Genomic DNA, 15942 nt, shown 5'->3' on the forward strand with positions numbered 1-15942 from the left:
GCTCAGTCTGGAAGTAATCAGAGGCTGAGTCAGTGGCATTGGCCTCCTTCTGCTGAAGAAAGTAAAGAGGGGGGATTTAGCTTTTGGATAGAGAATAAACATTGGCAGGCTCCAGATTTTACTTCCAGCATCTCAACCCACATCCAGCCTGGTGTGAAGAGATGGCAGATGGGACTACTTCTGTTATTTCGGCTGCTGAAGCAGGATCTTGTTTCAGCATCCTGCTTGTTTCTATAAGCATGAATATTCAACCACAATAAGGAGTAAGGATAAGTGTGCTGACTGTATGAAGCAGGTAACAAGAAATCATCAACCCTTTCTCTTTGTATCATAGGCTAAGACCAGAAAAAAAAAATCAACATTTAATAAATGCCACTTCATCTAAGCTTGGAAAAGACTTATTATTCAATGAAAAGATGCTTGTTTTCATGGATTTAATGTAAATGTAAGGAGAGAAATGTGTGGGCAGAAGAAAGCCAAAGTAATTAGCATTTTAGGGGGGAGAAATTTAAAGGCAACACAACAGAATCAGTAACCATTTTCCACTTTATTTTCATGATTTCATTATTTTCCCTGAAAATGCTGAGCAGATATTAGAGTATCTGTGTTCATCACTCAGAACATAAATAAGATTCCTTCAAATTCCTTTAAATATCACAACAAATGTCTACATGGGCATGTTATCCCACTGTGTAAATAACGTTTATGTGTAATTCTTATTTATTTATATTTTGAAAAGCATTACTGAATCCAAGAAGGATAATTTAGCTATAGATAAGAGGAATGGAAGTGACAATTTCTTCATGAATGAGAAATATTGGGATAAGCCCTGAGGTGTATCACCATCCACACACTTCCCAAAGGACAGATAATAAGGTCTTAAAATTAAATAATACACCTATAGTCAATAAAATGACAAGTTTGATGATTGATGGGAAAAAAATCTAAAGGCCACCTACTCAGACTGTGAGGGAAAGCATACAGTCACCTCTCAAAAAAATTAAAATATGGCAATTCATTGTATAAGTGGGGCAGTTCTTCAAGGGATCTTAAAGAACATGTATACCTCATTGCATAAATTGAATTCCATCTTCCACTTGACCACTTCCAGTTGACACTTCTCACTAAAAAACCAATTTTTCAGGAAAGGTGGCACAGGTCAAGCAGGATTCCCTGTATCTCCTTACTCTGCCAGGTGAGGGGCAAACATGCTGGGTGCTAGGAACCAGACACATTTTTGAGACTGACTTGTGAACCCTAGTGCCCAGCAGGTGATGTATTTTAAAAATAAAACAACTCTCAGTTAAAAGATGGACATCAGTCTGCTCTTCAGGACTGAGAGGGAATTTCTTGGACATTTTTTTTTCACATCCTAATGAGTATATATTACACAAGAAAATGAATGCCAGCGCGAGGCACACATGTGGAAGTTGAGATAAAACTTACGAAGTAGCCTGTTCCCAAGCTGGAAGGAGCTGAACTCTGCAAGAAAGCATAAAAACAAAGTGGAAAATCAGCAATGGTTTTTAACACGTTCCAATCCACACAGCTCATTACCAGTTCTTCGCAGGCTTTTCATCACGACACCACATCGCCTGTGTACGCGGCCCCTTGTCATCTGCTACTGATACAAACACCGTGTTGCTTAATTTTCCCCTTTACATCTCTCAACAACTCAGAGATGCTAACGTGCTATTTACTGAATTCCAAGCTTCTGCGCTGGATGTAATTGCCAATTTATTTGACAGGCAGCTGGGTAATGAATTAATGATGGCATTTCGCCCTGCACTGAGACTAAACAGACACGCATCAGCCTGCCTCCCTGACTTGCTGACATTCAATGCCCTGGTCTCAAGCTACTCAGTTTTGTGGCCGCAAAGGGGCAGGCAAGAGGAAAGAGCCCAGACTGACTTGAAAATAAAAAGCCCAGTGGGTTTGGATGACTTTTCCAGTGTGTGACCTACTTGCCAGCTTATTCCCTCAAGGTACCAGTTAGTACACACAGAGCGCTTTTCAAAACTGAGACATTTTGTAAACATAATTAGTAGACTAAAATGCAAAGAATGTGTGGGTAAAGGGAAGTGGTGAAAAGCACCATTCTTCTAAAGGTTTTAGTCACCAAAGTTATCAGTTTAGGCTTCCACAGTTCTCACACAAAGGGAACTAAAAAACAGTGATGCTGAGACGTACCTGGGCCATCACTTCATAGGGGAAAGAGACCCAAAAAAGAACTTGGTTTGAATTTTAAACTTGTCTGTGTTGTTTTTTCCCCCTAAAACCTCTCATTACAAATTCTTTAATTTGCAGTGTCCTCTTTATGAACGAGAGAGGCCCCAGATAAGCTTGAAACAAAAAGAACGCTAACACTGAGACACTCCTCAGGTCTCAGCAAGGAATCCTTGTACCAGAAAGGCCTCTCCCTGCCAGGCGTGGGCCGGTTGTTACACCTTCCACCTACAGGGAACGGACTTCCACGGTGATGCAACAGTTACTTGGGTAACCTCTAACTGTTCTACCTAAATGCCTGGTCCCTGCTCTGCAAACCACAGGTAGCATGTACCCTCTGCTTGACTCATCCTGGTTTCCCTAGCACTTAGCTCAATGCCTTGCACATAGGAGGCATTTGGTAAGTATTAGTTGAATTAATGTATGTATAAATCGATGAATGCTTAGACTGTATGGGGATGGGACTCAGGTGAACTTAACATCTCCAAAAATCATATCTCCAAATATAGATATGATTCTTGATTTTATATCAGTTTTGAAAAGGAAATAATGGTGCTGTAAGTACAAAGAGCATCTGTATCAAACAAGGACATGATGCTCCAGGGCATTCCTAAATTCAGCACCTGGAGCAAAACTTTCTTCCCCTCAGTGTTCCAGACAGGCTTGGGGGAATAAAGAACCTAGATATGTGATCCTGGACACTGGATTTTCAAAAACCTTGCTGCATTTGTGCTCCTATAAACGGTACGTAGGGAGAGCAACAGTAGTCATGGAGACAGCTCCTCAGAGCAATGATTAGCCATGTGATGGCATCACCTGTTTTCAGCACCCACCACCCCCACTCCCCCACCCATGGCAGAACACAGGAAGGCAAAAGCCAAGTTAGATCTCCACCAGCCTGGAGTTGTGCCCCTGGGAGGCAAACTCATTTTAGAATGAACTACTCAGAGAGAGCATGGGATTTGTTTATTTCAGTGTTTCCCCCCCCTTTCTGCAAATGTATTTTATCCCAGAAGCAGAAGGACCCCTTCAAGCCCACCTCCCCACCCCCACATACATATCATCTTATTGTATACCAAGAAAATGACATCCTTCAGGTCCCGGGAAGCTCTGTTATACTCATTTTGCATATATATTGTACATTACTCAGGGAGCTGGGTGGAGAAGAGAGCTTTGTTGTGCATATTTGTTCTGGCTATTGTTTATGCAGGTCTGACTGAATGAGGGAACAGTGGGTATCATTTCAATTTCTGATGTCAACATCAAATTACTTATTTAATTTCATGCCTGGCGAAGCATTGTATAGCTACACGCAGAATCATTTCACTTCATTTGTTATGCTGTGTTTTCGTGGCGATTGGCTTGCCTTCCAACTGACAGCTTTAATTACGACATGAATTTGATTGCACTGCCGAGGAATTAACATAATGCAACAAAGCATTTAAGAACCCTGCCTTACAACACCCCCCTCACATACACACGCATGCATGCACACACGAGCACAGACAGACACATGAAGGAACAGACCCAAGATCCTCATGTACGTTAAAGGCCCACTGGAGTTTCAACTTTTGCTAGAAAGCATATAGAACTAGAGAGTCAGAGGCTACCCACATTTGAACTCACCATTTTGTGTGTGTGTGTGTGTGTGTGGCATTCAGCTATAATTTCTGGACCTAGCAGAAAAGTTCGTAGAAAAACTCTTCTAATCTACTTTGCCAAATGTCCATGGCGTTGACATTTCCTCCCCTCTAACTCCTTTCTCCACTATATTTTTCTTGGCCGATTGCCAGCTCCCTTCAATCATTGCTGGAAAACTTGAACAGAAACGTTTCTGAAATAAAGTGATTTCTCCTTGGTCCAGTTCTATAAGCCCAAGAATCTGCTAAGGCCCTGTGTTCAGTGGGATGCTACTCCTGGCCCTTCACCATCAGACAGAGGTATAACAGAAGTTTTGAGACCAGCCACAGGGCAGAGAAGCAGGGTTTCACTGACACTCAGGTCACATACCACATGCCTCAGGCCTTGCTAACCAAAAATCCAGAAAAGTCTCTGTCATTTATACTTAATCTAAGTATATATTTAAAAGCTGAAAATATTTGATAGTTTTAACATTTTTCCAAGTCACAAATTCCATGAACAACTTAAACCATGGGCAACAATAGATTATGCTACATTATTGTGTTAGTAGCTCAGTTGTGTCCAACTCTTTGTGACGCCAAGGAATGTAGCCCCACCAGACTCCTCTGTCCATGGGATTTTCCAGGCAAGAGTGGGTTACCATTCCCTTCTCCAGGGGATCTTCCCAACCCAGGGATTGCAGGCAGATTCTTTACCACCTGAGCCACCAGGAAAGTCCCAGATTATCCTATAAAAATGAAATAAGTATTTAAAAATAGCTTTTTTATTGTTAGAAATGTTTTATGTTTCTATAGCTATTTGTTTACAAATGTGCATCTAGGAATTATTATTGTTTTCTCATGTTACAGGAGACAGACAGCATGAAGAAAGGGCTCAGGAAAGCAGATAGGTGATAATGTCCTGACCACTGAACCATTTGATGAAATCAAGTTGAATTTTAACTTTCTATGCTTCCCCAATTTATAATGAGAGGAAAGGGGCTTCCATTTTTGTTGCTTGGACAGAGACTGCATACATTGTCCAAACTATATAGCAAAAGTGGCCACAGAATCTAAAAAAGGGTATAAGTCAAAATGAGGCTTGAAAAACTAAGTTTTTTTAATTCAATAAATAAAAGCATCCTTGAATTTAAAAGCATTTGAAGTCAATCATATACACACGTTTAGGCAAATATGTTTGTTGAATAATGAAAAAGGCTTATTTCTTTAAGAAATTCTTATTTCTTTAAGTGATAGAGTTGCCAATTCATTCATATTTTCTGTGTATTACATAGAAATGAGAGGTATAGAGGGACTGAGAAAACAGAGTTAGAAAAAGTATTTAGTGGTTTCCACGAGAAGACAAGAGTATGAAGAAATTCCAGACAGTTGGCTATCGGATATGTGATTTCCAGGCTCATTATAAGCTATCTCCTGTTTAACATGGTCTTTGCATTTGTTTTTTTGTTTTTTCCAAGATTTGACCACTGTTCCAGCAATCTCCGCAAATCACCTACCTCGAACTCATTAAGTTGTAAAGAGGAGCTTTCTTACAAACACACTGTGCCTCGGTCTCCGAGCTGCGCGGGCCGCAGACACAGTAATGGGGCGTGTCGCTGAAAGACATTTTCCAGGAAGGAGGATGCTGCTGTTGACATTCAAGTCCGCCAGCAGACAGTCATTGAATGCATGCTCATTCTACTCCTCTCATTGCCCCCCACCTGACTTGCTTTCCATCTCTGTCACTAAGCTATTATTGAAGCTACTCATTAAACCCATGAAGTTAAAATTTCTGTTTTAACATCTTACCTAGAACAAGGGATTTCAAAAATCGGTTATCCATCCAAAATAGATGTACTCCCTTCATTAGAGATCTACACAGAGAGGCCATGGCTACTATTACGGCTCCCTAAGCATGTGATAGATGTGTGCTTCACCCCAGAGGAAAATGTAAGCTCTGACCCTAGGGCTAATTTAAACACAGTATTTTAAAATTCTTCCAAATTATCATGCGTGTCTGACATCCCTGCCTATCCACCCTCATGTTATACTTTTTCTTCTTGGGAGTGAAAAGTAGAAGGATCATGCTAAGAATCACATGGCCAAGTATATTTCTTACAAAGGTCACAAGACGAGTTCATTTGTTTTCTGTAGTGTTTTAGAAAACAATGACAATTAAAAGAACCTAAAATTTTAATCTTAAGAAATGTGCCTTGGAGATAAAGATTACTGATAACTTATAAAGATGAAAAATATATATAAATAGAGAAATGAACCACTAGTGGAAGTAAAAACGTGGGCACAACTTGAAAAAACATCACGGGTGGAAACAGTCACTTCCAAATTCAATTTTCAACTTGTTACAATCCATTTCAAGTTGTTACCAGCTCTCATCTCTATTCAGCAGCCTTCGGGCTTTTCCCCCTAATTTCATTCTTGCTCTCATTTTTATCTGCAGTTATTCACATAAAAGGAAAAGTAAACATTTTAAAATAAAAATTACAACATTCCTTCTAACACCTTTGAGAGGCTTTTTAAATATTCACTTATATGGTAGGTTAAATAGTGTCCCCCTAAAATTACAGGGCCTTCTTGGAACCTAAGAATGTGATTGTGAGGGTTAATTTTATGCATTGACTTCATTGTGCCACTGGGTAACCAGATATCTGCTCAAATGTTAGTCTGGGTGTTACTCTGAGGGTGTTTTGGGATGAGTTTAACATTTAAACTAACAGGATGAGTAAAGCATACTGTAAGTAAAGCATAATGTAAGTGGGCCTCATCCAATCTGTTTAATAGAACATAAGGGATGGCTGTACTCAAATTGAGGGAATTCCCTTGACTCAGCCTTCAAAGTGAAACAGTTCCCCCCCCCCCACTTTCAGGCTCAGACAGACTGACACACAGACTTTTCTGGGGTGTCAAGCCCTCCAGTCTTTCTGGTTCTCAGACTTTGGGGCTCAGACTGGAACTAACCATCAGCTCTCCTAGGTCCCCAGCTTGCTGACTGTACATTTTGAGACTTGTGAATCTCCATAACTGTTCAAGTCTATACATTTTATGACTCTGTTTCTCTTGAGAACCCTGACTGATATAAATGAACTTGCTTGGAAACAGGGACTTTGCAGGTGCAATTAAGTTGAGGTCATACTGGATTTAGGTGGAACCTAAATCCAATGACTGCTCTCCTTATAAGGAAATCAGATGTACAGAGCTACAAATAGAGTAAAAGGCCATGTGAATAGAGGCACACATTAAAGTGAGGTGGTTATAAGCCAAGTATCATCAAGGATTTTAAGAAGCAACCAGAAGCCAGTAGAGCAAAGGAAGGACTCCTTTCTGAGACTTCAGAGAAATCATGGCCCTGCCAATACTTAATGTTGGACCTCTAGCCTTAAAAACTACAAGATAATAATAAATTTATTGTTTTAAGTTTCCTGGTTTGAGATTATGCATACAGTCGCCCAGGAAACCAAGAGAGTCTATAGCCGCCTTACTATGAACTAGAAAATATCATGTGATCAGCTCCTGTATTCATTCCCTCTGCTCTAGCCACAAAGGCCTGCCCCACCCCTCACATTTAAACATGTCAGGCTTACCCCTGAGTCAAGGCCATGATCTTGTCACTTATCTTGCCTCAATATTCTTCCCCCCTTTCATCATTCAGGCTTCAGTTTAAACATCACCAAACAAAAAGGACTAATTCAATTACTCCAGTTAAAGTGGCAACACCCTGCCACACCCCCCACTACTGCTTTGTTTACTTCGTAAAATGTATTACATCAAAAATAATGCTATTGTTTGCTCTCAGGTTTGCTGTTTGCCTTCCTCAATAGAATAGAAGCTTCATGAAGCCAAAGGTTTCATCTTGTTCCCCACTCAACCTCAAGTGTCCAGAACTACACCTGACACTTAGAAGGTATTAGATAAATATTCCTGGACAATCGAAACACTGGTGTATCCAAGAAAACACAGAAAAATACGATACAGGAAATGCAAAAGACATAAACAAAATGGTAGGGAAAATGAAAATATGGCAAAAATAGAAAAAGAAAAGAAAGGAGAAACAGAATACCAAGAGTCTGTAACAGGTCTGCATTAGATTTTCTACTTAAATACAGGGAAGTTCACTGATGGTGTGGACTGTGACTGTTTCTTCCTTAATAGTAACTAGTAAACCTGGCAATAAAGTTTGGGTGCTGGGTGGGAAGAAAGGAGGCTAGGACAGATGCTTGCACAGATGGATGGGTGTTGGGACAGTGGGCTAGACAAACCAGTAAAAACCCCGAAACCTGGGAGATTCGAGATAGGAGAAGGGACATCTCAAAAAGCAGCAGAAAAAATGCATCAACTGCGGTATTAAATGAACTAAAGAGCTACAGAGCAATAAGATTAGAGAATTGTATTGCATAATAGTTACGAGAATTCCCCTTTGACCTAACTTGAAATGTTTCAATTCTTTTAACATCTTGAACATTTTAAAAGTATGAAATATTTGTCTGCCTTTTCACAATTAAAATCTTGACCCCAAATTCTTTCAGAGATAGATTAGTCACATCCATGTAGTTATATGAATAAAGCATTAAAGGAGTTTATTTCCACAGGGTGGTGGCAGGAAGAGTCTGCTAGAAGTGAAATTGGGCTACAGAAGAAGAAAAAAAAAAAAAGAGTACTCCAGAAGAAACAAGTAGAAGGTATAAACCACAGGGAAGTAGAGGAAGAAAGGGAAGATGAAGAGGTAGCTTCATACATCCTGGTGGAAGATTCTGCTAATAGCCTCAGGAGTGTGGGACTTCGTCTGCAGGATCTTAAACAAGATGGTTTAATAGTGAGTTCTGACTCTCAGAAAAACAACTGTTGGGACTTATCCAGTCCAGTGGCTGGGACTCCATGTTCTCAACGCAGGGGGCTCAAGTTCGATCCCTGATTAGGGAACCAGATCCCACATGAATGACTAAGACTTTGCATGCCAAAACCAAGATCTGGTGCAACCAATAAAGAAAGTAAGTAAATAAATATTTTTAAAAAACAACAACTGTGGAAGCTTTGTAGAGTAACAGGGCAAAGAAAACAGAGCTGGGTCAGATTCTATCACTGGGAGGCCACAGTAATCACGGTAATCACGGTAATCATCTATGTAAGAAATGATAAGGGAATCTGAACATCAGTCACGTAAAGGTGAAGATGATCATAGCCAAATGCTTCCTCAGAAATACAGTGACAATGTTAAACAGGAAGAGGAAGGAAAACAGTTCAAGTTTGAAGGTAATAGCTCTGAGATCCAGTATGGAGATAGGGAAATAAAAGAGTTCAGGTTTGAGAAAACAGAGTATAAGGAGGATTTTATTTGAGAGGAAAACGGTGTTTGTCACGATTGAGACAAGCAGGTGTTGTGGAACTGCCAGCTACAAGGGAATTCAAATCAGAAAGTTTAGAAAAGGCTCCTACGGTAAGTATAAACCTGATGTAAAAGAAGGGAATAAATATTTTTGAGCACAGTGAATGTGCCAAGAACTGTTAAAGTAATTCAAACACATGGTACCAGGTAATTTTTAAAAGAAACCTTACATGGTAGATGAAATGACCCCCATTTTGCAGAATAAGAAACCAAGGCTTGGAAAGATCAAATTTTTTGCTCAAGGTCACATGGATAATAAACAGCAAACTAGCTATTAAAACTTATCTGTTTGTAACAAATGCCCATGATCACTTTAAAATTTGAGGTTTTGTTCTATGTGTTAAGTCTTTAAGTAAGTTTATCTCAAGACTTTTGACAACTTCCTCAGTTACAAAATACTGTTTAAGTTTAGAAGCAATACTTTCCCTTCTGAATAACTCATCATGAATATTTATATAGTCAATTATTCCCCTTAACTTTTTCCTTAGTGACTAATCTAAACAAGTTACTGTTTCTCCTTGATGTGGACAATGTGAGAGTCCCTGTAGACTACTATTCCCTCCTGGCAATGTGCTGTGGGGATACATAATTTGGAAAAGCCAAGCACATTTGGTTTTTGAGCTTTACCCATGAGTCAAATTCTCCAGCCACACTGGAATTCTTTTTTCTTAATCTTTTTGCCTGTCCAATTGAAAAAAAAAAAAAAAAAGAAAGAAACAAAGCTGGAATAACATAGTTATCTTGATTAGAGGCACTTGAGGTAAGTCTCAACTTCCAGAGCTTCTAAAAATATCATTCCAGTGAGTGGAAGACTGAAAGAGAATTTCATCTCAGCTTAAAATCTAGAGTGGGCATTGTAAACTAACAGGGATTAAATTCACTTTCCCGCTTTAAGTAACTAAAACAACTAGACAAAATGTGTGAAAAAAACAAACTTTTTAAGAAACTGGGCAATAGCAGTGTAGTGATCTTAGAGAGACAGAAAGAAAACAAAATAATTCTTACAACTGCCCCAGCATAGTTCCTGGAGAGAGTTTTCATGCCATAGTAGGGTGGCTGGGGGTAACCCAGGTAGATCCCAGAAGAATCCCTGAGTTGAGAAGGTAGAGTTGACAGTCAGAAGAAGCCAAGTCAGCTGAAATTAGCAAAGCAGAGGATGGGAGAAAAGTCAGGTTCACAGTGAGAAAAGCAGGAAACCAGGAGACATCTTTCCTCGTGTCATCACCGGAGTCCGTATCAGCACACCCATGCGACAAAAGTACCCAAGGCAAGGGGAATGACCACCGGGAAGGAGCAGGTAGAACGACTGTCAGAGTCACAGAGAGCAGTGGATAACTGGCACTCCCACCAGCCAGAGTGGAAAAACCTTGTCCACATCAGGAATTAGGCAGAGTCTTCAGCACTGGGGAAAAACAAGCTTTGTCCTAAAGGTTGTTCTGGATGCTCCAGCCAGAAAAGCATAAAAGCAAACCTCAGAAGAAATAAAAATATTATTTTCAAGTGGCATAATTGTATCCCAGAAAAAAAGCTCAAGAATATTTATGAAAACCAAAAATATCCAGCACTCATCAAAAACAAAAAAATTCCCAATATTTGGCACCTTAAAACAGTCAGCCACAAACAAAAGCCAGAAAATACAATCCATAATGAGGAAAAAAACCAATCAATAGAAACAGACTCAAAAATTACACAGATGACAGTTAGCAGAATATGAACATTGAAACAGTGATAACTATTTTCCACATGTTCAAGAAAGTAATGAAAGCATGAGCGTGGTAAGCAGCAACAAGGAGATATTTTAGCAAACAAAAACCAGTAGTGGTCTTTGAATCTATCTCCTGATTTTCTGATAGTCATTAGAGTAATTATTAGTTCTCCTTTAAGGAAAAAAAAAGGAAGTATCTTTATTCTTTAAAATATTATGGGGGTAGACATTGCCCTCATACCCAAAACAGTCATTTTGTGACTTGACTTGTCAAAGGCATTCATCTCAAAGATTTTAGATTGCAATGGCCCTGAGGCAAGGCTCTGCAACCTCACAACTATTCATGTGAAGGAAATAAGTGACTGGAGGTTTTGAAACATTTCACTAAAAGCCACCTACTTCTTTTTCTTCCCTTTTCTTTTTTCATATGTGTCATTTCTCCTTCTTTCATCTTTTAATGGTGCTGCAAGAAGTATGAATTTTAATAATAAGCAACATAAACCCAAAGTATATCACAGACTAACCTGACACAAGATTGACAGGATTATTACAGCACTAGTATTTTTTTTTTTAATTTTTTACTATGGTAAAAATATATATATATATATATATACACACATACACACACACACAAACATATAAAATAAAATGCAATATTTCAACTTATTTTAAGTGTACAATTCAGTGGCATCAGTTGCATCATAATGCAATGCAGCTATCAAAACTATCTATTTCTAAAACTATTTCTTCACCACAAACAGAAACTTTGTTACAGTTAAACCATAACTCTCATCTTTCACAGTTTCCTACCCCTACCAGTGGTCCCTGGAAACTCCCATTCTACTTTCTGCCTCTAGGAACTTGCATATTCTAGATACTTCACATCAGAAAATATTTGTCTTTTTATGTCTAGATTCTTCCACTGAGCATAACGTTTTCAAGACTCGAACTTCATTCTTTTTTATGGCTAATGCTCCCATGTCCATATATGCCACTTTTTGTTCATCCATTTACCTGCTGATGAACTCTTGGGATGTTTACATCTTTTGCTTACTATAAATGATGCTACAGTGAAAACTGGCATATAAGTATCTCTTTGAGGACCTGGTGTCTGGGTATATGCCTAAAAGGAGAATTGGTGGCATGTATGGTAATTCTGTTTAGCTTTTTGAGGAATGTCAAGCTGTTTTCCACAGTGGATTTATCATTTTATATTTCCACCATCATGTACGAAGGTTTCAACTTCTTTAAATTCTTGCCAACACTTGCTATTTTCCTTTCTTCAAAGTATAACTATCCTAGTAGCTGTAAAGTAATATCTCATTCTGGTTTTGATTTGCATTTCCCCAATCACTATAATGATGAGCATTTTTCATGGGCTTACTGGTTATTTGTATATCTTCTTTGTATAAATATCTGCTTAAGTCCTTTGCCCATTATTGAATTCAGTTGTTTGTCTTTTTGTTGTAGTCTTTACATATTCTAGATATTAAACATTTATCAATTATATGATTTTCAAATATTTTCCTCCCATTCTTTGGGTTTTTTTTTTTTTTTTTTTTCATTTTCCTGACAATACCCATTGATGCACTGCTGCTGCTGCTAAGTCGCTTCAGTCGTGTCCGACTCTGTGCGACCCCTGTGACAGCAGCCCGTTAGGCTCCTCTGTCCCTGGGATTCTCCAGGCAAGAACTGTGGAGTGGGTTGCCATTTCCTTCTCCAATGCATGAAAGTAAAAAGCGAAAGTGAAGTCGCTCAGTCGTGTCCGACTCTTAGGGACCCCATGGACTGCAGCCTACCAGGCTCCTCCATCCATGGATTTTCCAGGCAAGAGTACTAAAGTAGGGTGCCATTGCCTTCTCCACATTGATGCACAGAAGTTTTTAATTTTGATGAAGTCCAACTTATGTATTTTCTCTCTAGCTACCTGTGCTTTTGATGTCGTATCTAAAAATCCACTGCAAATTCAAGGTCATGAAGATTTACACACATTTTCCTGTAAGAATTTTATGGTTCTAGCCCTTATATTTAGGTCACTTATTAATTTTGAGTTAATTTTTGTTCATGGTGTGATGTAGGGGTCCAAATTCATTCTTTTGCATGGGAAAATCCAGTTGTCCCAGCACCATCTGTTGAAGAGAAAATTCTTTCCCAATTAAATGGATATTAAACTCATGTTAAAAATCACTTTGCTATAGATGTATGAGTTTATTTCTGAACTTTCAATTCTATTCCATTGATCCATATGCTTACACTAACTCTAGTACCACACAGCTTCGATCACTGTAGCTTTGTAGTAAGTTTTGAAATTGGGAAGTGTAACTTTCCCAAACTTGTTTTATTTCAACACTGTGTTGACTTTTAGGGGCTTCATGCCATTTCATATGATTAGGAGTGCCTGATTTTCCATTTTTGCGAAAAAGGACGTTGGAATTTTCACAGACATTGCATTGAATCTGTAGATTGGTTTGAAGGGTATTGATATCTTAACAATACTCAGTATTTCTATCCATGATCACAGAATATCTTTTGTCAATTTCTTTGATCAAAAGGAAAACAAATTTAGGGAAACCAGTAAAAAATATCTCAATAACCATACAATCCTGTGCTCTTGTTCCTTGACCTAGTGCGCTTTCATTTCTCTACTCTGTGATGAAATTATGATTAACTAATCCTGGAATAATTTCCAGGGTCAATATGATCTTATATTAAAAGCACAACAAAATCTCAGAACAGTTATTTAAGCATTAAGTACTGTTAACAAATTAGATAAGAAATATCTATTTCTTTAAATTTACAGTTCCACCACAAATTTAATGAAACATATAAACACAAGGAAATATTCTTGTATATATATTCATACTCACAGTGAAAGACTGAGTATTCTTTATTTATATATTTGATACTATACCACATTAAAAGAAAAGGTAATCATAACTAAGATATTAAGAGTTCTGCAAAAATATTATACTTTTTGTTTATCCCACTTAATTCTTGTACAAACTTGCTTGTGTACTCAGTCAATAGGCCATGTCCAACTCAGGCTCTTCTGCCCATGGGATTTCTCAGGCAAGACTACCAGGGTGGGTGGCTATTTACTCTCTAGGGGACCTTCCCAACCCAAGGATTGAACCCATGGCTCCTTCATTGGCAGGTGGATTCTTTATCACTGAGCCACCAAGGAAGCCCAAGAATTTAATAGTCCATATATCAAATGTCACCCTAAATTTAACAATCTTTCCTGAGAGGTACAGGAAGATCTCTGTGTCTTAGGGTTGCCTACCTTGACTGACAGAGAAATGGACAGTAAAAAAAGTTTTGAGTACATACCCCTAAGATACCTGTTTATGAATTATATATAAGAACTACTCCTTACTTATTAAATTGAATATTAGTAAAGCTTAATTTCTATTTTTTAAAGAAAAAATAAGCCATAATATTTTTTTCCTATAATACACTGGATCACCTTGTACAGCATAATCAAGAAAATTAGAGAATTAAAAAAGAAGAAAACAAAAGGGGAAGGTTTTTGCTCTTTATGATATATCCTCACTCTACTGCTTCTTGAAACTCAGAGACTCTGAACACTGTCTCATTTTTAAGCCAAAACAATCTTGAGAAAGTACAACAAAGTTGAAAGTATCAGGCTGCCAGACTTGACACTAAACTACAAAGCTATAGTAACCAAAACACTATGGTATTGGAACAAAAACGGACACGTGGGTCAATGAAACAGAACAGAGATCACAGAAATAAACCAACGCTCACAGGGTCTATTGATCTATGACAGAGGAGGCAAGAATAAACGATAGGGAAAAGAGTATCTTTAATGAATAGTGTTCGGAAAATTGGACAGCTACATGCAAATGAATGAAAGTGTACCACTTTCTCATGTTATATAAAAAAATAAGCTCAAAATGGATAAAAACTTAAATATAAGACCTGAAAGCATAGAACTCCTAGAAAAAAAATAATTACAGGCAGTAATCTCTTTGACATTAGTCTTACCAATTTTTTTGGATATACCTGCTCAGGAAAGGGCAACAAAGAAGCAAAAATAAACAAATGGAACTATATATAAAGCTAAAAAGCTTTTTGAACAACAAAGGAAACTACCAACAAAACAAAAAAGTAACACTGATTTGGAGAAGATACTTGCAAATGATATTTCTGATAAGGGGTTGGTACCCAAAATGTATAAAGAACTCATAGAACTCAATGTCAAAAAAATAAACAACCTGATTAAAAAATACATAGAGAACCTAAATAGGCATGTTTCAAAGAAGACATACAGATGGCCAATATGCACATGAAAAATGTTAACATCATGAATCAGCAGGGAAATGCAAATCAAAACCACAATGAGATTATCACCTCACACCAGTTAGAATGGCTATCAAAAAGACAAGAAACGACCCAATCAAAAAATGGGCCAAAGAACTAAATAGACATTTCTCCAAAGAAGACATACAGATGGCTAACAAACACATGAAAAGATGCTCAACATCACTCATTATCAGAGAAATGCAAATCAAAGCCACAATGAGGTACCATTTCACGCCAGTCAGAATGGCTGTGATCCAAAAGTCTACAAGCAATAAATGCTGGAGAGGGTGTGGAGAAAAGGGAACCCTCTTACACTGTTGGTGGGAATGCAAACTAGTACAGCCACTATGGAGAACAGTGTGGAGATTCCTTAAAAAACTGGAAATAGAACTGCCATACGACCCAGCAATCCCACTGCTGGGCATATACACTGAGGAAACCAGAATTGAAAGAGACACATGTACCCCAATGTTCATCACAGCACTGTTTATAATAGCCAGGACATGGAAGCAACCTAGATGTCCATCAGCAGACGAATGGATAAGAAAGCTGTGGTACATATACACAATGGAGTATTACTCAGCCATTAAGAAGAATATATTTGAATCAGTTCTAATGAGGTGGATGAAACTGAAGCCTATTATATAGAGTGAAGTAAGCCAGAAAGA

The 15942-nt window shown here is 38.3% G+C and overlaps 1 protein-coding gene across 1 annotated transcript in view; it reads right to left on the minus strand.

Moving 5' to 3' along the window:
* AUTS2 (autism susceptibility candidate 2) overlaps positions 1 to 15942 on the minus strand; it is a 1223225-nt gene that overhangs the window by 682826 nt on the left and 524457 nt on the right. The window contains exon 5 of the mRNA XM_010854341.1: positions 1447 to 1482. Coding sequence (XP_010852643.1) covers positions 1447 to 1482 — 36 coding nt within the window. The remainder of the gene's footprint in view (positions 1 to 1446; positions 1483 to 15942) is intronic.

The sequence above is a fragment of the Bison bison genome, unplaced genomic scaffold, assembly GCF_000754665.1.
Source record: "Bison bison bison isolate TAMUID 2011002044 unplaced genomic scaffold, Bison_UMD1.0 scf7180017864340, whole genome shotgun sequence".
NCBI classification, from domain to species: domain Eukaryota; kingdom Metazoa; phylum Chordata; class Mammalia; order Artiodactyla; family Bovidae; genus Bison; species Bison bison.